General features: G+C 39.2%; 1 protein-coding gene across 1 annotated transcript in view; it reads left to right on the top strand.

Moving 5' to 3' along the window:
* The window catches only part of fam102aa (family with sequence similarity 102 member Aa), a 35,010-nt gene extending 15,092 nt beyond the window's left edge, over positions 1 to 19,918 (top strand). Inside the window, exons 3-12 of the mRNA XM_031734860.2 lie at positions 4,328 to 4,448; positions 6,543 to 6,572; positions 8,669 to 8,785; positions 11,419 to 11,465; positions 12,289 to 12,440; positions 13,355 to 13,459; positions 13,995 to 14,190; positions 14,267 to 14,388; positions 14,974 to 15,043; positions 16,641 to 19,918. Coding sequence (XP_031590720.1) covers positions 4,328 to 4,448; positions 6,543 to 6,572; positions 8,669 to 8,785; positions 11,419 to 11,465; positions 12,289 to 12,440; positions 13,355 to 13,459; positions 13,995 to 14,190; positions 14,267 to 14,388; positions 14,974 to 15,043; positions 16,641 to 16,686 — 1,006 coding nt within the window. The 3' untranslated portion in view covers positions 16,687 to 19,918. The remainder of the gene's footprint in view (positions 1 to 4,327; positions 4,449 to 6,542; positions 6,573 to 8,668; positions 8,786 to 11,418; positions 11,466 to 12,288; positions 12,441 to 13,354; positions 13,460 to 13,994; positions 14,191 to 14,266; positions 14,389 to 14,973; positions 15,044 to 16,640) is intronic.

Below are 19,918 nucleotides of genomic sequence, written 5' to 3'. Positions count from 1 at the left end.
CTGTCCAGCCATCTGTCTGTGCATCACCATCCATTATCTTGCATTATCTGAGGTTGGGTTGCGGTGGTAGCAGGCTAAGCAGATTATTCCAGACATCCTTCTCCCCACTCAGCCTTTCCAGTTCCTCCTAGGGGACTCTAAGGTGTTCCCATGGTAGTAGACCCAGAGGTCGACCCAGCAGGTTCTGGGTCTACCCCAGGGTCCCTTCCAGTTGGATGTGCCTGGTCTCCTAACCAGATCATCAAACTTCCTCAACTAGCTCCTTTCGTTTCGTAGAAGCAGCAGCTCTACTCTAAAGATCCCTATGGATGTCTGAGCTCCTCATCCTACCGCTAATGCTGAGCCCAGCCACCCAGCAAAGGAAGCAAAGCTGCTTGTGTTCACAGACTTACTCTTGGTAATTCAGAAATTTTATCAATGAGCTGAGTGTGTAGGGATCATCTACAAAGTGTAACAGGAAAAACTGAGATACTTCAAACACACATCACGGGTCTTCTGTTGGTTTTGCTACCTTAGTGTTGGAATAAAGACTTTTTCAAGTCACTTTTGTACTGTTTCATGAATATCCTGCAGCTTAATTCATTTTTTGTTGTATTGGTTTTCTGTGTTGAGCAGTCACTGGGAGTTGTTTGAGTGTAAATGTTCCTCTGTACAGTTTGAGGGTGCTGTGTGGGATTGGTGAGGAAACACTTGGTGTACTGTCACACTGACTTTTAAATCCAAAGGAGCTGTAATAGAAATTGAGCTCATTAGTGCTGATCACGAAGCCCGCCGTGTCTGTGATTTATATGTGGTGGGATTAAGGAGGCGTCACGCAGTTTAAGTGACTCCAGAAACATTTGGCTGTCCATTTAATCTATTCCTTCTCAACATGCTGTTACAGACTTTCCAAAATGAGCTGTTTGCCATTTAGAAGGAGAAAAACATGACTCTTTTTTTTCATCTCATTTCACTCCTGATTGACAGAACATTTACACAAATTATGGGGCTTTTCAGCAGGATGGTATTTAACAGAAATGTTTGGCTGACAAGATGATGGTGATTCACAGTAAAGTGTAGATTCTCATAACTTCACAATAATAAATACCAACCTGTACGTAGTGTTTTCGTCCCCCCATAATGAGCATGCCCTGTAGTATTTTAGAGCTTTAAGAACAACTTGAAACATCCTGACTTTGGCTTTTTTTTGGATGTCTCTCTTTTTGCACCAAACATTTATATTTAGGTGCAAATAACACACTGCTACTCACAACGAAAAAATGCTGGCACATCCAGTGTTTTTTTTTATTTATTTATTTTTAGTCATCTCAATAAATTTTAACTCAAATACCAAAAAAAGACATTTATCAACAAAAAAGACATTTTCTTACCTCATTTTTGGTGGAGGTAAGAAAAGACAACCTGTGAAAACACCAAAAAGTTTTACAAGTTTAGACATGTTCAACCTAAAGGAAACTGCTTGCTTTAAGCAGAGGCATTCTACTTCCTATTGATCCCATTGTATAGCAGTTGGCTAAATTGAAGCTGCCTTTGCAGGCCTGGCTAAAATATATATTTGCATGCAAAATGTGGAAGTAAACAACACTTATTTGCTTTACTTTTTCTTAAAGAGAGGCCAATTTAGCCATGAACTCTAGCTTTCTGCTAATTAATGCTGGTTGGTCATTAAGGTTTTATAGGGTGTTCTTCCTTGGTGGTATCCATTTACAAACAATAACTTGAAGACAGAAGCGTAATCACTCCACAGCAGAAACTTCCATGTGTGCTTAGGAAGCATCTGGATTTAGTCGTTTATCACGTGGCCTTAAATTAAAATGACAGATGATATAAAGTGTCTTATGGTACTGTGATCTCCCTGATATTCACAGAAAGCTGTTTCACTACAATTGAAGCCCACAGAGAGAGAATAGAGAAATGTTCATGTTGTCAAACCCGTGGTGAAAATGATCAAAATTCTAATGTTTTAACCCATGAAATGTAATCCTACAATGTTCCTGCTCACTCTGCAGAACGTGTGTCCTTTCTAAAAACTGGAAGTCCACAGAGTGTTTGTTCACATTTATATTAAAAGTTCTTATGGTGTGTTTACATTAATAAACATTAACTCAGGGCTGGCTTCAAACTTTTGGCACTATGTCAAAAAAGGAAAAACAGCCTGGTGTATTATGTGAAATCAGTCGTTTGTGTCAGAATGCTTCATTCACTCATGTTTCAGGGTGTTTGCTTTAATAACGGTAGGTGACTAGTGACTGTGTCAAAGCTGGACTGGAGATTCTGTTTGTTTGCTCAGTACATGTACAGAATTGTTATAAATGACACGCAAAAGATCATGAGGGCAAATCTGTGGGAGAATCTGTAACGGCCCCCAAAAAAGAAATCCAAAGCAAAACTTTTTTATTTGGGGCAAAATCTGCAAACTTTTTAAGCATTAAAAAAATAAATAAATAAAAGATTTACTGGCGATTCTGTACATGTGTTGTTAGTGTCGTTGAGACCAGTGAAACTGAAGCTAAATTGGTAATCAAAATAAAAATAACTTCCCAGAGAGGGTTGCAAGTGGTGAGACTTGCTTATAGAAAGACTTTGGCTTTATTCCTCAGTGGTTCTTGTGCTGGCATCACAATAACTGGGAATGATGGCGATGTCATTCCTGAAAATAGAAGTATTTCTGGGAATTTTCCTATTCTAGAAGCTCAAACATTACAGAACATGCTCATTATGGGGAGAGATTGCTTTGACATTTGGGAATGCGGGTGCACAATGGTTAGCGTTCAGTCCTTTTTTTAAATAACCAACTAATTGATACAACTTTGACAGTCAGTGACTTTAAATTTGAATACGATTTTTGTTAAGTAAAACTTTTATTCTTTGCTTTAGACTTCGATTATGACTACATTTCGGTGGCGCTGGTACTGGAGGTGGTTAGTTCAGTAGCCACTAACCAGTTAGTCCCAGTGCTTCCTGACTTCCTGGTGGCTAGCTTGACCCCAGATAAGCTTGTCCTGAGGTCAAATGTACTTTACCTTCTCTGTCTTGGACTCCACCTGCTAACCAGAGCCTTCAGTAAGTGTTAAACTGGTTTTTGTGCTGTTCCACTTCGGAGACTGAGACTCTAGAGAAGAATAACGAGTGCTAGCTTCAGTCTAAACCTGTGGAGTTTGAGTTCGCTTTGAGAATCAGCTGATTTGTTTGTCATAAAGAATTTTGCAGCTAAAATGTTTGCACATGCAAGCATCGTCCAAGCCGCCAATGCCACAAATAAAATCTGATTCTGTGGGAAACCCTGTAATTGGATAGATTTCCACGAACATTTCCACATGCTTAAAAGATCCTCCTGCAGTGTCCAAATACCAGGAAGGCAAATGACATTACCATTAGCTACAGCTGCTCTTTGTGTGCAGTGGTATTTGGAGAATTGTGGTATGCTAAAATGCGCTTGCTTATTTTAACAGCTCTCTCTTAAAAATAAATAAATAAAATAAATAAAACGTAAGCGCTAAAATGGAAAAAAAAAAAAAACCAAAACAAAAATGATCTTGATGTCACGTCGGACTGCAAAAAATCCAATTTTGATGGGAATTTCATCTTTGCAACACGTTACACATCAAGTGCTTTATTTGATAATGAACTCCAAAGATCTGGATGCACATTTTCCTGTCAGCTGCTGTTGTGGTGTCTCTAGGACACTTCTCAGGAATTTGTTTTCAGGAACAAACAGATCACTGAGCCAGTCTGTTTTTATACCTATTGTTCTGTTCCCACACGTTAACCAGGATGCATGGGTACTTAAAGGTTTTTCACAAGCCAGTCTGGGTTTTCACAGAAGTCTCGTCACCATTGTAAACCGCTTCCTTGAAGGGTTTCTTGTCAGTCAGACAGGTGGGAAAACCAACATTATAGGTCGACGATGTGGGGTTTGTGTGAGAGGCTGAGAGAATCGTAAAAGTTTTTGAAATGAAAAATTGTAATCTGTGTCAGAAGCCCTGGGAGCCGACTCTGCCCTGCAGTTAGTTTTGGAAAAACTAGATCATGACATGCTTTCTCAGCACAGCTCTGATGAATCTGATCCTCAGTGGACACACTGGTCATGAGGCTGTGAGACGGGTATGACAGGACTGGAAAAAATGTGACGTTCTGAAGGGAGAGAATATAGCAATGTTTGTTTTGACCTTAAATTGAGTTTGGGAAAATATTCTGCTTTTAATTTTGGTCGGTGTATAAATACAGACTTTATGTTTGTGCAATCTGGCATCGTTTTCAAGTGAGGAGTACGAAGAAATGCAAAGGCACTGCAAAATGTAATGAAGCCTGTTTTTCTGTCTTACAGAGAGGAGGTTCACAATCACTGTGTGCGCTGGAGGAAGAGGTTTACCTTTGTGTCCAAAATGAGCGCCAACCCCCACACTGGAGTTCTGGACCCGTCTGTCTGCAGGGTGTCAGTCAGGAAGGTATGCCTGTCAAAGTGGCCTCGTCAGCTCTGGGGACAAACTCTGTGTTTCTAAGCTGCTCAAAAAGATGAAGGGAACACTCGATCGCAGCAAAACACAAAGTCAGTTAAGCTTCAGGGAGATCAGCCTGTCCAATTAGAAAGCATAATTCGGTTCAATTCAATTCAAAATTTATTTGTACAGCACATTTAAAAACAACAGAGTTGACCAAAGTGCTTCACAATCGGTTAAAAACAAGAGAAAACAATAGAGAAACAAATATAGATAAACTAGAAACAAATACTGATAAATAAGAAGACAGTGAATTAACAATAAAAACATAAAACAGGCTCGATGGTACTCATACTGAACTCGAATTAAAAGCCAAAGTAAAAAAGTGAGTTTTAAGACGCGATTTAAAAGACTGAATAGACTCTGAAGTACGAATCTCCTCTGGCAGATTATTCCAGAGTCTGGGTGCTGCTACTGCGAAGGCCCGATCTCCTCTATGCTTCAATCGAGACCTTGGTTGTGCTAAGAGCATCTGGCTAGATGATCTCAGTGCTCTTTTGGGGTCATACATGTTGAGGAGTTTGTTTAAAAAAACTAGGCGCCATATCATTTAAAACTTTAAGATTCTTTTACTTACTTTTAAAATCAGTACGATATTTTACAGGGAGCCAGTGTAAATTTGCTAAAACTGGAGTGATGTGTTCATACATTCTAACACCTGTTAAAAGACGTGCAGCGGCATTTTGGACTAACTGCAAGCGATGAAGAGATGAGTGTTGAAGACCCAAATAGAGAGAATTGCAGTAGTCCAGTCTAGAGGTGATGAAGGCATGAATAAGTGTTTCTAGGTCTCTTGGAGGAAGATAAGGCTTAGCTTTGGCAATTTCACGTAACTGATAAAAACTTGTTTTCACGACTGTAAACCATTGTGAATCCATTTCAGCTGGTTTGGTGCAGAGGATGTAGACGACAGGTTTGCTGGAGAAGCAACAACAGGGCAACTCCTTAAAAGCAACCCCTCTAATCCCTCCTGGCTGATTTTTTTTTTTTTTTTTTTTTTTATTTATTTATTTTTTTTTTAAAATTTTTGTATTTTTTATTTTTTTTTAATTAAAACTACAGCCTGAGATGGTACCTGCACAGATGGGGCCAGTTGGTGATGTACCAGTGCAAACTGGGTTTTGGCATTAAAAACAGTACTGTTGGTATTTACACTGTACTGGCAAAATTGTTTATAGGATGTGTAGAATTGTGTAGAGACTTTTGCAACCGACCCTTTTGCATGTGCATTTCTGGGACTTCCAAGTGTAGGGAGGAAAATATTGAAATCAAGCATGCAAATTTATTTTCTAACTTTTGCAACATGCAGTTTCTTGCGCTGATATTTAACACTAATAAAAAAAAACAAAACAGGTTTTATTTTTTGTGCTTGATATTCAAATATTCAAATGAACTGAGTGTGCCTGTGTTTAGAAAAAAGCGCAAAAGTAACCACATCTATGAGCACTATCTGAGGATTGGACTTGCATCCTATTTTGCCCTGTTCAGAAAATCTGGCTCATAGTCCGTCTCCTCCAGGATGGTACGTTCATATATGTCATGGCATTTATGTCAAAAGTTTTGGTTCCTACCAAAGAGGTTTTGCTGTTCCAATGGAAAACCCCCCCAACAAAAAGCAAAAAAAAATCACTAGGACTGATGAAAATCTCTGTAATTCCTTTTAAAAATTGTTTAAGTAGGCTTTAATATACAAGAGCTTATCATTTTTGTTCTTTCTGCTCAGAAAATGATGGAAAATGATACCAAAAGGCATCAGACTGTAGTCTTGTCAATAGGGACCTTTTAAACATTAAACCTTAAGTCTTTTTAGTGCAGCTGGTGTAGCCACCGCCACAAAAATGTAGTCAGGATTTTTTAATGCAGGCTTGATGCTAATTCTCCCATGTGAATGCCACCTCAGCGGCTCACTGAGCTACACAGGAGCCATGTGTGTGCCCTCAGCCTTTAATTTCATCCATCTTTTAGGAGCCCTGTAATCAGAAGGATGCTGTAATATGAAGTTGAATCATTCAGTTCATTACAGTCTTCCTGTTTTCTCTGCAGGAACTCAAAGGAGGAAAGGCGTACACTAAGGTAAGAGCTCCTCACCTCTCACATTCATAAACACATACAGTTACAGATGAGCTGTTTCATGTAAATATTAGCATTCCCTGAAGTGTTTGACAAGCATTCCATCAGCCGGACATGAAAATGAATCATATTCCCATCACATTTGCACAGAATCTGCAGAAACATCCTGTTAGCGCCTCCCTATCCTTAATCCTAACTGTACCGTAAAAGCTCAGAACAAATGAGTAACGTCTCGTAAATGTAACTCCAAGGTCAACCCCCTCGTGCACATAAACTTTTGTCGATCCCTGGACGTTGCTGGCCAACAGGAACCGTTTCCTCTGCATTCGCCTCGTTCTTCATTTAGATTTCCTTCAGTTAAATATACCACGCTTCCCTCCTTAGAAGACGGCTTCCTTAAATACACACCTAAGAAAACAGGACCTACCCCAAAGAATCTGGGAACACTTTGCTTGAGAGGGCTATAAAAATAAAATAAAAATAACATCGTTTCCACCTGGCAAAAAGCTCTGTGGTTTGATTTTGAGATAAAGGTCATGCAGACCCTTTCTTATCAGTGTGATCAGTGGCTGTCTTTAAATCCCTGATCGACATCTATAACCAGTTTACCAGCATTAAAACATTGACTGATAAGAAGTGGAGGAAGAGATCTTTTATCAAGTGGTTTAGGGTGAAAAAAGCAGGATTATTGAAGGAGTATTAAAAGGGATTAAAGGATCTGCCTTATGGCTTGTAAACAGGGCTGCTGTACATCAGAAAACTAAGATCCTGAGATGTAAATGTTAAATTGTGTGGTTTGATAGCTGGTGGAAGCAAATCATAGCCAATAAAGGTTATTTTATGAATTAGTTTATAAAGATTTTATGGTTTTAATCTTACTGGCTCAACATTGTACTCGTGTGAATGTAGTCATGTTGGAAACCTGTGAATATTTGCTCCCGAATTGGTGTTTGCAAATTGGATGAGAGGTAGGCTGCTTAAAGAGTTTATCACAAAGCTTTGAATGAATGTGGTTTGTACTCTAAGGTGCTTTGAGTGTTCAGTGAGATTAGAAAAACACTATAAATGTCAGCCCATTTCTTGTTCAGCTCATTTCCAGGTCCTTATTTCCATTCTTGGACTCTACTAGAGTAGCTTTGCATGATTTCAAGTTCAAAATAATCCTTATCGCATACCAGATTAAACAGACTTATTAAATCCTCTCACATACAACTTTCTTTCTGATAAACTGCTCTGCACACGCGAAAGGAATAATGTGCAGGTGGATGGGGCTATTGTGCTCTTAAGATGACCATATTAGGGATATCCCCTCTCCATGATATCATAAGGCCAAGAGTAGAAAAACACGTCAGAAACGAAGCTCTTAAACAGTGTTTGGCTCACAAGGACCTCAAAAATTGTTCATATTTAATGAGAATTAACCACTGAACATTAAATATATGAAAGAAAAACTCATCTGTCTAATAGGATAAACAAAGAAAGTGCCACACCTATTTACCAATGTTTATGACCATGCAACAAGTGGATTGCTTTTAACCTAAATGTTTAATGTTCATCTGTTGTAAATCTGCCATCCTAAAAATGAGTAAGACACCCAAAAGAGTCGAGGCTTTGAAGTGGTTTGAAAGATAATTATAAAGGAAAGCCATGGATGTTTAAAGTCTGCAGAGGACATTAAAAAGGAAGACTATTTTTTACAAGAAGTTTCTACAACAGAGAACCAGTGAAAGTGAAGAATAATCAAACTAATTGAACTCGATAAGATAAACTGATGTTATGAAACTACATAACATCAGTATAATTTAAAAAAAGAAAAGAAAAAAGAAAAAAAAGGATGCTTAAAACAACTTTAAAAATACAGGTTTCACTCTCAGTCTGGCTTGATGTCTGTAAAGACTGACTTGTGGTTTTTGCACCCTGTCATCTGCTTCACACTTCAAAAGCTTGTGACGATAACGCCGTAAAATTACTTGGCGTGCTAAATGATGGGTGTCTCAGAAATCTGCTTTACCTCGAACGTGTGCCAAAAATAAAGACCGGAGAAGGCCTCCATTAGAGCAGCTTGAATTAACTCTGTTCAAACTCCTCTTCACACCCAGCTGGGCTTCACAGACCTCAACATGGCGGAGTTCGCAGGTTCAGGCTCCACCGTGCGCTGCTGTCTGCTGGAGGGATACGACACAAAGAACACACGGCAGGACAACTCCATACTGAAGGCAAGGAGATGAGCACTGAAATAGGAATAATGGATGTTTATTAAGAAGTGAGCAGACTGGACAGACAGAGAATGAGGAGGAGGTTGTCTCCTCTTTTATTTAAAGCTGTTGTGAGTTGTGATGAGATCTGCCACCTTCCAGGACCAGTGTCATGTCTTTTGCACCTTCACTGTGTTTGTGTTTTATGATGATAGTGTGGTGCTGAAATACTCAAAAAACTGCTGTATTAAAAAGAGACTAGCTGGTACCTGGTTGGACTCCCTTAACAGCCTTAATTCATGGCATAAATTCAACAATGTGCTGGAAAAATTCCCCAAATCTTTTGGTCCATGTTGACATGACAGCATCACATAGCTGCTGCAGATTTGTCGGCTGCACATCCAAGATGTAAATCCTCTGTTATAACACATTATAAAGGTGTTCTATTGAGATCTAAAATAAGAAATAAAATAATTAGTCTGTGAATTTATTTCTCAATCTGTAGAATTGTTAGGTTTTTATGGGGTTTTTTTTTTTTTTTTTTTCTTTTCATTAACTGTTTACTGTCGTTGACCAACAAAAGCAGGCGTCATTTTAGGCTTTAAGTAATGTTTCTCTTTTTAATTGAAAAAACGATTTGTATAATCACAGTGGAAATGAGCACAAAGTGACTGTGCTGAGTACGATGAAGCTGAATCACTTCATTGTCTTTGTGGATGAAGGAGGTTGGGAAGTTGAGGAACTCTATGGCGCCACCCAGTGACCATGAACACAAACCACTCTGTGAAGCAAAGAGCCAAAACAGTCACGAGTGTTTTTGTCATCTTGAGTCTCTGGAAGACTTTGTGTTGCGCAGATGTTTGTGGCTCACACGTCACAGATGGGATTAATGGGAACTATTCCAGGCTTTTCCAGTTGATGCTCATTACTTCTTAAGAAAACAACAGTCTTTTCAGTTTAGTCACGTTACATCTCGGCATGAGCGTAAGATGGACATTTTTGGGGCGTTTCAGCCACTGGGTTAGGTTCTGAATTCACATTGAAACTGAAAGGAAAATGAAAAATGAAAGTAAAGATAACAATGTGTTGAACAAGTAAAATAAAATTAAAACTGCCAGCTTTAGGTTACATTACAACAGTGAAATGAAAAGGTTTACATGTGTACAACGCAGCTCGGGTAGCACCGATAATTATTTTCACACCACCTTAGTTAACTGTTGTGTGCAAGTGTCTGTATCGACAAATCCATTTTAACCATTTCCCTTTGAGTGATGTGTGATCTGTGAATAACGTTATACTGTATAAGTTGTAGGTTTGTGTTCCTGGTAGGGTAAAATATATTCATGCATGTTTTAATTCAAGTCTTTTTCCCATCGCTGTACTGAAATTGCTGTTGTCGTTTCTGAGGTACATATTAACTTATATATTCTGGATATGAGATTTTTCCTTGTATTAATTATTTTTATTAATTTATCTAATAATTTAGGTGGTTCCAGTGAGTTATCAACTGAGTTTGTTTTAGATTTAATCATGGATTTAAGTTGTTGGTAGCAGACGAACTCTTCTCTCCAAAGTCCATGCCTCTGGATCAATGCACTAAATGATATAAATTTATTATTTTGAAATAGGTGTTGGTGATGAGTGATTCCCTTTTCCTCCCATGATGAATAGTGGACCGTGTTGTGCTAGATTGTTTACAAGGTGCTAGTGATGGTTTGGTGATTCTGATAAGTTTCCCAGGCTGTCAGATTTGGGGTGGGGGTGGGGGGGGCAGCAATTAAAACAGGTAATTAAGCATCTTCATTTTAACTGTGGATAAAAGGCTGATCTGGAAGTTGTCATATTTAGGTTGTGAGTAAGTATAACTCAAAGTCTTGTAGTTTCAGCTGGGTAATGCCAGAAAAGCTGGTATTGTCAGGCATGCTTCTTGTTTGGATGTTCAATATCGTTTCCTTCATGGTTTTGTTTTCTTGACTAACTTAATTTCTTCGGTTAAAGTTTTAACGGTGTCTTTGAGTGCACTATTACGGTGCTGGAATTTTTCGATGTAGTTATGCATGTATTTCAAACTTGATAGGAGTTTTTTTTTAAATTTTGTTGTGTAGTGTAACAAGTCCAGTTTTTTGTTTATAGATGCGAGAACACTGACTGACGTCGCTGGTGTCTGTGGATGATGTCTTCTTGTATTTGTGTGGTGTCGGCGTCTCTTGTTGCATTGTGGAATTATCCATATTGTCCATCGTGAACTGGTAGTAATGATTATCAGAAACTTGGATAAATGATTTAAAGGTATTGAAAAGTCTCATGAAAAGGTTTGTTCGGATGTGTGCGAATCTCATGCACATCAGACTTGTTTTTAAAACTGGTTTTCAATCATTATCAGATTGCTTTACAGTTTGAATTCTTTTTTTTGATTTTTATTTTCAAAGTGAAACTTTTTCCTTTGTGAGTTTGTGAAAAAGTAGTGCTTAAATAAGCTTTACATTGATGTACAGTATCACAATCAAAGATTGTTCTTTAGTTAGGGCTTTAAAGTACTTTTTTTGTTTGTTTGTTTGTTTGTTTGTTTCATTGTCTAAGATGAATTTCCTGTTTGAGATGTCCTTCAAATGAAAGATTTAAAAAAATGCTCTTTTAATTTTTTTTTTCAAAAGGTGATCATTGGGATGACCCTCCTATCGGGAGATCCGTGTTTTAAAACGTGAGTAATCCTCAGTGTGAGATTTCAGATGTCACAGTGAATTCTTAAAAGATGTGCTAAATGATAAAAACTGATAAATAAATATGTGATTAGCTGTGCATGCAGGGCTCAGGCATCCTCTAGGTTGCTAGGGAAAAATGTGGTGCAGCAAAAACCTCCTTGCGATTGATTTGATTGGTGCCAGATTTACGTAGTTGCCTGCAGTTTGCATGGAACATGATGAGTTGTCTGCAAACACTCTCCAACTACTTGCCAGGCAGTAGTAGTGACACTGTGAAAAGAGTGCCACAGGCTGGAAATGGGGAACATTTGCCTCCAAAGTAAAAGCTGCACCTTTGGAAACATGGTGGTTGCAGTGATAAGGCACAACTTTTGCTGTGAAGGCGAACATACTCCAGACCACAGACAATAGTGTTTAAAGTGTTTTTTATTGTGGGGGATTTTAGTCACACTTTGGAAGTCTTGAAGATTTGTGTTTATTATTTTGTCACTTTCTTTTATATTTGTTAAAGTAAAAAAACAAACAGACTATACATTTCCAGCTTAATAAACAATATTTTCTACAGTATTGCATAGCAGTAAAACCTTTTGCGCAGTCCACTGGTTTTTAATATGTTACTGGTATTTAAAGTTCATTTCAACCAGATTCCTTAGTGCTTATAACTTTGTGCCGTTCTGTCCTTTGTTGCCAAAATGACTCAGTTTTTCCTCCCTCAATAAAACAAATCTTATCTGAGCATGCCAAGCTAAGCAGAACTGTACCTCTGTCCCCATTTAATCTGTCCCAGGCTGATAAGCTTTTTTTTTTTTTTTTACCCTGCAGACCTCAAAGCACAGCAAAGTCCATCTCCATCCCAGGACAGGAGCACACCCTGCAGCTGGACTGCAAGGGGGAGGGCACTGCTGAGACTGGACCGCCGGGAGGGGTTTCCCTGGGCCGAGCCTCCAAACATCGGCCTTCCATCATCAGCTCAGGTACACGACGTGTGCTGCAGCCACGAAGAAATAGGACTGAAACTGAGCATCTGTAGCAGTCTGAAGCCTAATGATGATAAACAGGTTTAGCATTTAACAGGTTTAGTATGACAGAAAAATCAGGAAAAGCACAATATGTCTGAGAGGAAGAGGATGGTATGTAATACAAAGAGCAAATATGTAAATGATCAGTATATAGTACTTTACTGTTTATCTTGAGTTTTAGGGAGATATTTGGAAGGATTTTAATTTGATGAGCAGATTTTCTTTGGATTCTGAATCAATAAAATGGTTTTAAACCCCCGCAGCTGTTTTCCAGGTGCAGTGAAGTTTGAGTCAGAAGAGATTTGAGTTTAATCCAAGGACAGATTTCCCTTCTTCATCATAACCATCCACGAATGTTAAAGCCAAACGGCTCCTAAACTCTGTGACATCTGTCAAACTGTCAGACTGAAGGATAAATCCCGCTGAAGTGATGTCTAAAACAAATGAGATTAAGAAAAGTATGAAAGATCAGATAATGTGTTCTTGAAACTGGACTCCGATCTTTTAGATCTCGGTCCAACTTTCCTAAATCTCAGCCAGATGTTTTGCTTGGAGCCAGAAATTCCCAGAGTTAATTTTCTTTGTATGGGAAAACTAGCCGACTGCTTTTAGGATTTTAGGTTTGAATTAAACTAAAAAAAAAGAAACCTGTTTTTGTTTCAGACTTGGAAGGCTGAGTTTGTTAACCTTTTCCATGCAAAGAAAACGTTCAGATCCTCAACCACAAGCCGTAAATATATAGATGGTTAGATTTCTGCTGTGAAAGTGAACAGACTGCATTATATCTGCTCTTTACGAACATTTTTACCAATCATTATCACGTATGAGGTGGTAACAGTGGTACTTTTTTCTTCTTTGTGTACCTTCAGGACTCCTGGAGGAATCTGAGGTGAATCAGTCGGTTCCTGCAGAAGCTTTCCAGTCTGGTCACTCTCGTAACTCCAGCTACGCCAGCCAGCACAGCAAAATCTCAGGTACAGGAGTCTCACACGGATGTTTCGTCCAGCTCTTCTTATGTTTTTTAATTAATTTTATAGGATGTTAAAACTTTTGGCTTTAATTAGTGTTGTTGAGTTTGTAAACAATTTGATTTCTTTCAGTTTTTTTTCATTGTCATTCTTTTCAAGAGATCTGGAAACTGTGGGAACCATTAAATACCACATAACTGTAAATGTAATACACCTGTGATAGTCATTGCCTTAATTTATGAGAGAAGTTTATTTGGCAGTGTTTTTTTGTTTTTTTTTTAAATTCAGAATGATAATTGCCCACATTTTTATAATAATATAATTTAATGTAAGTATAAAAATGTTTAACTCCATGGTTGGTGACGGTGCTCGGTTTTTCCAGTTTGCCAAGATCACTGGGAAATTTCCTGATGAATTAAAACTCAATAAAAGGAAAAAAATATTTGGTATTTAGCATAACGATGACAGGGTGAGCATGATTTTAACACCGCTGCTGTTTAACATCTGACACGTCCTCTGACGTCCTCACGGCCTTCTGCAGGATACAGCACGGAGCACTCCTGTTCCTCCAGCCTGTCGGACCTCACGCATCGCAGGAATACCTCGACAGGAAGCAGCACCTCCGGGGGCTTGTGCTTCACGGTTGACACCCCCCCAGATGGGGACAAGGATGCTGGACGTCCGGAGAGACCCCCTCGACCCCCACGACCGGTTTTACCCCTAAATAGGCCTCCAAGGTACACATAGAGTACGCTTGATTTGTAGCTTAGTTCTGTTCAAACTACATAATCTTCATTCTCCACTGATTTTCAGGAGGAAGCAGGACTCAGTGGAGAGTCACCCCTCCTGGGTGAACGACACTCGCATGGATGCCGACGACATTGTGGAGAAAATCGTCCAAAGCCAGAACTTTGCAGACATCAGCCACACTGAAGGTACAAAAAAGATTTTTTTTATTATACAATCTCTCTTGAAGCAGCGAAACTGGAGGTAAAACCTTCCTGAAAAGACCACACAGTGAACTTAACACAGTGGCATAAACCAGCATCCTAGGCATCAAAAGAAAAGGGAAGTGTAAAAAAAAAAATTAAGAAAAGATCAAAAACATGCTGCTTGGTACAATAACTTTTCAGAGAAAATACAAGTTACTCATTTCTGGAGTGTTTTCAAAAAGTTTACTGGGTGCTGAACGCAGACGCACGCTTTACCGGCGATTTGTAGTCTGTATAAAGCTGATGTGAATTTGTGGGAAATGATGTCATCACCAGCCGTAGCTGCAGACTGTAACTCTTCAGTAAGGCCTCATTTGTTTACAGTGAATCTCTTCATATGAAGATCTCACAGTTAATTTGACAGCAGCTTATTGATGCCTAAAAGCAGAAAAAGGCAGCTGCTGCACCATCTTTGGACCGAGTGCTTCTTCAGTTTTCCGACTCTGTGCTCCATCACCTTCTCTTCGGTGTGCCTTCTGGTTTCCGTCAGAGGCCGCTAACTCTGTTTCTGTGTTTCTGGACTTTCAGACAGCAACCTGCGCCTGTTCGTCAGCAGAGACGGAACCACGGCGCTCAGCGGCATCAGGCTTGGAAATGGGTGAGGAGCTCTGCTGTCTTTGTTTTTGGTTTATTTCTCACTTCCCAGAACTTGAGTTTCAGTATTGGAGTGCAGGAACTCCATGAAGTCTAGTCAGTTTCCAAAAATACTGGAAAATCACAGCAATGTAATAATTTACATACCGTAAATCTCCCTCTGAGGACCCAACTTTGAAATATGAATTTAAAGCCCTGTCCTCCTCTTCCCCTTGTTTCACCATCTCTATGTCACTCTCCCTCTGATGCTCACTGAGAAGTTCAAATAGGTTCCTATGATTTGGTCACTTCTTCCTTTTTCTAAGAGTTATAGCTGTAATGGAGCACTCAGTCATGACACTACAACTCATTCAGTTAAACGTCAGGTATATTAGTCTGTCCAGTTGGGAAGCATAAACTATTGTGAATCCTTTTCAGCTGCTGAATGAAAATGATAACTTCCAGTTATAGTACACTGTGCTGTTCTCTGAGCTCAGGTCCCACTAGAGCAGGGGTGGGCAATCTCAGTCCACGAGGGCCGGTGTCCCTGCAGGTTTTAGATCTCACCTTGGTCAACACACCTGAATCACATGATTAGTTCGTTACCAGGCCTCTGGAGAACTTCAGGACATGTTGAGGAGCTAATTTAGCCATTTAAATCAGCTGTGTTGGTTCGAGGATACATCTACAACCTGCAGGGACACCGGCCCTCGTGGACTGAGATTGCCCACCCCTGCACTAGAGGATGCTCGGCGACTCTGATTACACAGTCGGGTTAGAAACATGCATGAGTCACCCACTAGAGGTCCTTCTGTAGGCCTCTGGCTCCCCCAGCTCCTCGTTGCACAAAGGAGCAGATAGCAGTTCTGCTACTGGGTCGATGGCTTTGCCAGCTCTTCTTGTGTAACAGCCACTCTCCTGGTATCACCTTAATACTTTTGAAACTGTGCTTTGATGGCGCAAACCTTCTCGGGGCTGCAGGTCCCGTCTCAGACTGTGATGAGGTGATAAGCACACTAACAAAAAGCAAAACTATATAGAACAATCAGTGAGGAGGGATAAGGAGAGAGAAATGGATTCACAGTGGTTTATGCTTCCTAACTGTAGTTTTACTGTGATGATCCAGTGTTCCCTCAATTAGTTTTAGGAGGGTTTTTTGCTTTTTTGCCGTCTTTCAACAAAACTGATTATTTTGAAGATAAAAACCATATTGATTCGTTTATCCCCTTAGTTCAAAGAGGTGTGGTAAAGTCCTAAAACCACGCTAATGCTATTCAGTTTTTAATAACTCACAAGAACAGAATCAGCATTACGGTTGGACCAGAGAGAGAGGAGGTCAAACATGGATCATAGAAACATTAAATCATAATGTGCAACTATAAGACGAGGGCTAAATTACTGCTACAGCGTGAACCAGCATAGCCGTTCTCCATTTAGAAGCATATATCATGCATCTGAATGTGAACATGCACAGTTATACACTTCTCAGTCCTATAGTCCATTTTCTTTTTTTAATCAGTTTTCATGTCTGTTTTCACTGTTTAATGTGGAGAAACGGTAAACTCTGAAATTGAATTCTGCTTGCTATTGCTAACTCTTATTCTGTCTTTGGATCCCTGCAGGGTGCCTGCTGGTGGCTACGAGCCCGTGGTGATTGAGAGCCATTAAACCGAGCAGCAGGAGAGCCGGCACGTGGATCAGCACGTGGATCAGCACGACCTCTTCTTTTTTCTTTTTTTTTTCCTGGAGCTTCAGCTGGTCTGACGCCATGAGAGGAAAACCTCATTAGTGTGCACTTTATGTGAAGTTTGTGGCAGCACTCGTGTTGCACTCTGTTAAGCTGCTTCTGTGACTTTTAAAGGGCGACAAAAATGCACAAAAATGTTTCTCCTGAGCTGCTGCTGTGGCACAGTAACAGCAGGTTTTATAGATTTAAAAATTATTTCAAGCATCGAGCTGATTATTAAGCTTTGTAATAACTGTACACTAATCCAACGTTTTTTTAGCTTCAGAGCTGCCAAAACTCCTTTAAAATGCACGTTTAAGACAGCAGTAATCGATTGAACACTAACTGGATGCAGTACGTACTGAAAACTTTCATGTAGATACATGAAAATACATACTGCTGCCTTCAAATACCACTCAGATCGCAGTGAGAAGGGCAGATTATATTCACAACTCTACTTCAGTGTTTGTTTCATTTTTATGGAAAAAAAAAAGTTCATATATTTTTAATCTGACTGTCCTGACACCAAAATGAACTCCCGCCCTGAGTTGTCAGAGTTAAATCTCTTTCATGGCGTGGACTTCGATCCTGAATACACTCCTGAAGGATAAAGTTAGAAGGTATTCATGAACCACAGCAACGATGAGATGAGACTCCATGACTCATTTGCAGCTTGCAGTTAGTAAAACTCTGACAGGACCGTCAGTTTTCACATTTTTCAGCTGCAGAATTGTGGTGTTATTTTCAAACTCAATACTATTGAACTACCACAGGAAAAAAGATAATCATACTGCTGTGAAAACCAGACTTTTATAGTTACACGACTACAGCTGTAGTATTTATAGAAAAACACTTCTTGTAAACCTGTAGAATATCTAGCGTGTTGTGATGATTGTTAATCACGTACATGCATTTGGAGGCCCGGCTCTTCCTGAGCAATATGGCCAGCGCCTGAATGCAACCAGATCTCTTTGTATACATCTGTGCCTTATGCTGAAAAAGTAGCATGGAACACAGGTTATTTTGGCTTCTTACCTAAATGACGGTGGAAAAAATCCATCCTCTCTCAAGTAGGTGAAAAACACTACAGGGGTCGAGGTGACTCTCCGCCTTCAGTCTGTAAAATCTCAACAGAGATGTTATACAATAATGCAGAATCTGGAGACGGGACAGGATCCCTGGTTTTCATTTGCCAGCTATTTTCAGCTCAGGCAGTTTTAACCAGTCATTTCTGAGCCGAGTTTGGCTTTTTGCAGGTAGGCAGTCTTAACAAATTAAGTCTCGATCTTCAGTTTTTAGGAGCCTTCTTAAATTTATCTGCTTTCATTGTCGGAGTTTAAACACTTAAACAGAATAGACAGTGAGTTTATTCATATTTTCTGCTGGTTATTCTCAAAATCCTGCAGATCAGCTGCTGGGACGGTGGGTTGAGATCACTGTGCCACATTTCTGTTGCTGAAGACGTTAAAAAGAATTAGGGAAAGATTTTCATCTCCAGAAGTCCTCATCTGAGGCTCAGCAGCCAAGCAGGATAACTCTCTGCGCATAAATGATTAAAAAGTGCCTAATCTGGAAGCATCTGATCTCCCATCGAAGGCACCACATCAACACTGAATGTGATCCAGATGTTAAAAACAAAACACTGAGCAGAAACTTTTTGTTTTAGTTTGAAGTCGTTTCCTGTTGATCAGGGAAATCACTACAACCACTCTGTGCCTGTAAAGTTTCTCTTAAATGACCCTAAAGCACGATGAAAACGCTGAAGTCAGAGTGCTGGTGAAGAGAGAACTGTTTGTTTGTTTGTTTGTTTGTTTGTTTGTTTGTTTGTTTGGGGGGGGTACTCACTTCAGCATGCTAAAGTTTCGAGCTGCACTTTTGCTCACTCACATGGACGATCAGTTAAATTACATTTGTTCTCTCTTCAGAAAAACAGTAGTTCTGTGCAGTAAACTCTGGCGATGGCCTTTTGCTGTGAAAGCCTCTGTCGCCCCCTGGTGGAGGGACAGGGTTTTGCAGGGTGAGAGTCCAGGCCGTCAGACTGCTTTGTTTAACAGCAGATCAGCAGAGTTTGTGTTGCCAACCAGCGGGCTGGTTTTAAGCTTCTTTTAAAGAAATTTTTCAGGTGCTCTACAAAGTTTTCCACCTCAGGATGGAAAATAGATTTTTATCCTAAAGAAAGAGTCTTAAAATCTTATTTTTCTTTTTGTAAAACAATCAAAAAAGATGATAAAGCAGTGAATTGCATAAAAGTTGGGCCTTTACTAAACTAGTACTAGTATGTTTACTAAACTCATGGATGAGTTAAAACAGGTCATTTTGCTGAAGAATAAAATATATTTTGTTTTATTAAATGTGTAAAAATATAATGGAAATGCATAGATTTCTCGTAGCTAACCAGCCTGGTGAAACTCAGACAGTGATAAAGGATCTTATGTTTCATATCCTCAAAGAGTGGTATGCTCTTTTATATACATTTTAACCAGTTTTCTTTAAGAGAGCTTTCAGTTACTCAAAAGTAAAATACATTTTTGTTTATCTGATTTAACAGGAATGAGAAAAGATTAGAGACTCGACAGTTTTTAGAGTCAGAGTTGATAAGAAATCATTTTTGTATTTAGGTTTGGAGTTTGTAAAGGTGTCCTGATGGGCTCTGAGAAGCTGTTTAGAAACGCTGTAGCTGCAGACGTTTAAGAATTTATAGTAAAATGAAACCCTGAAAAACAACAAATTGCTCCCCATGTTTACTATTTTAAAAGGTAAGATTTTAAGACTCTTTATCAGTGAACTTATTTTTTTCCTGTTCTGCTTCACATTATGCTCATTATAGATGTAAGTTTATTAATCACATGGTTAGTTATTCTCACATTTGGGGATGAACCACTGAGGGTTTAGTCAGAGTTTAGGGTCACCAGAGCCTTTTGGTTTATTTATATGGTTTTGGTTCCTTTTGGAGGTTTGTCATAAGCTATGCACACAACTCGCCTCCCTGTGCTTTTGTTTTTTCTTTTAGCAAATTTAACAAATTCTTCTATTATAACGAAACTAGTGTAACCTAAATTTATAGAGATTGAGTTGGAAATGTTCTTCCAAACACCCAATAGTTACAATGACTCTTTATTTTTTTTGTATATTTCTTTTAAAAGATGACTTCTAAACAATAAAAAGCTAACCCGA

This window comes from Oreochromis aureus, linkage group 12 (genome assembly GCF_013358895.1).
Source record: "Oreochromis aureus strain Israel breed Guangdong linkage group 12, ZZ_aureus, whole genome shotgun sequence".
Classification (NCBI taxonomy): Eukaryota; Metazoa; Chordata; class Actinopteri; order Cichliformes; family Cichlidae; genus Oreochromis; species Oreochromis aureus.
This window is presented reverse-complemented; position numbering and strand designations above follow the sequence as displayed.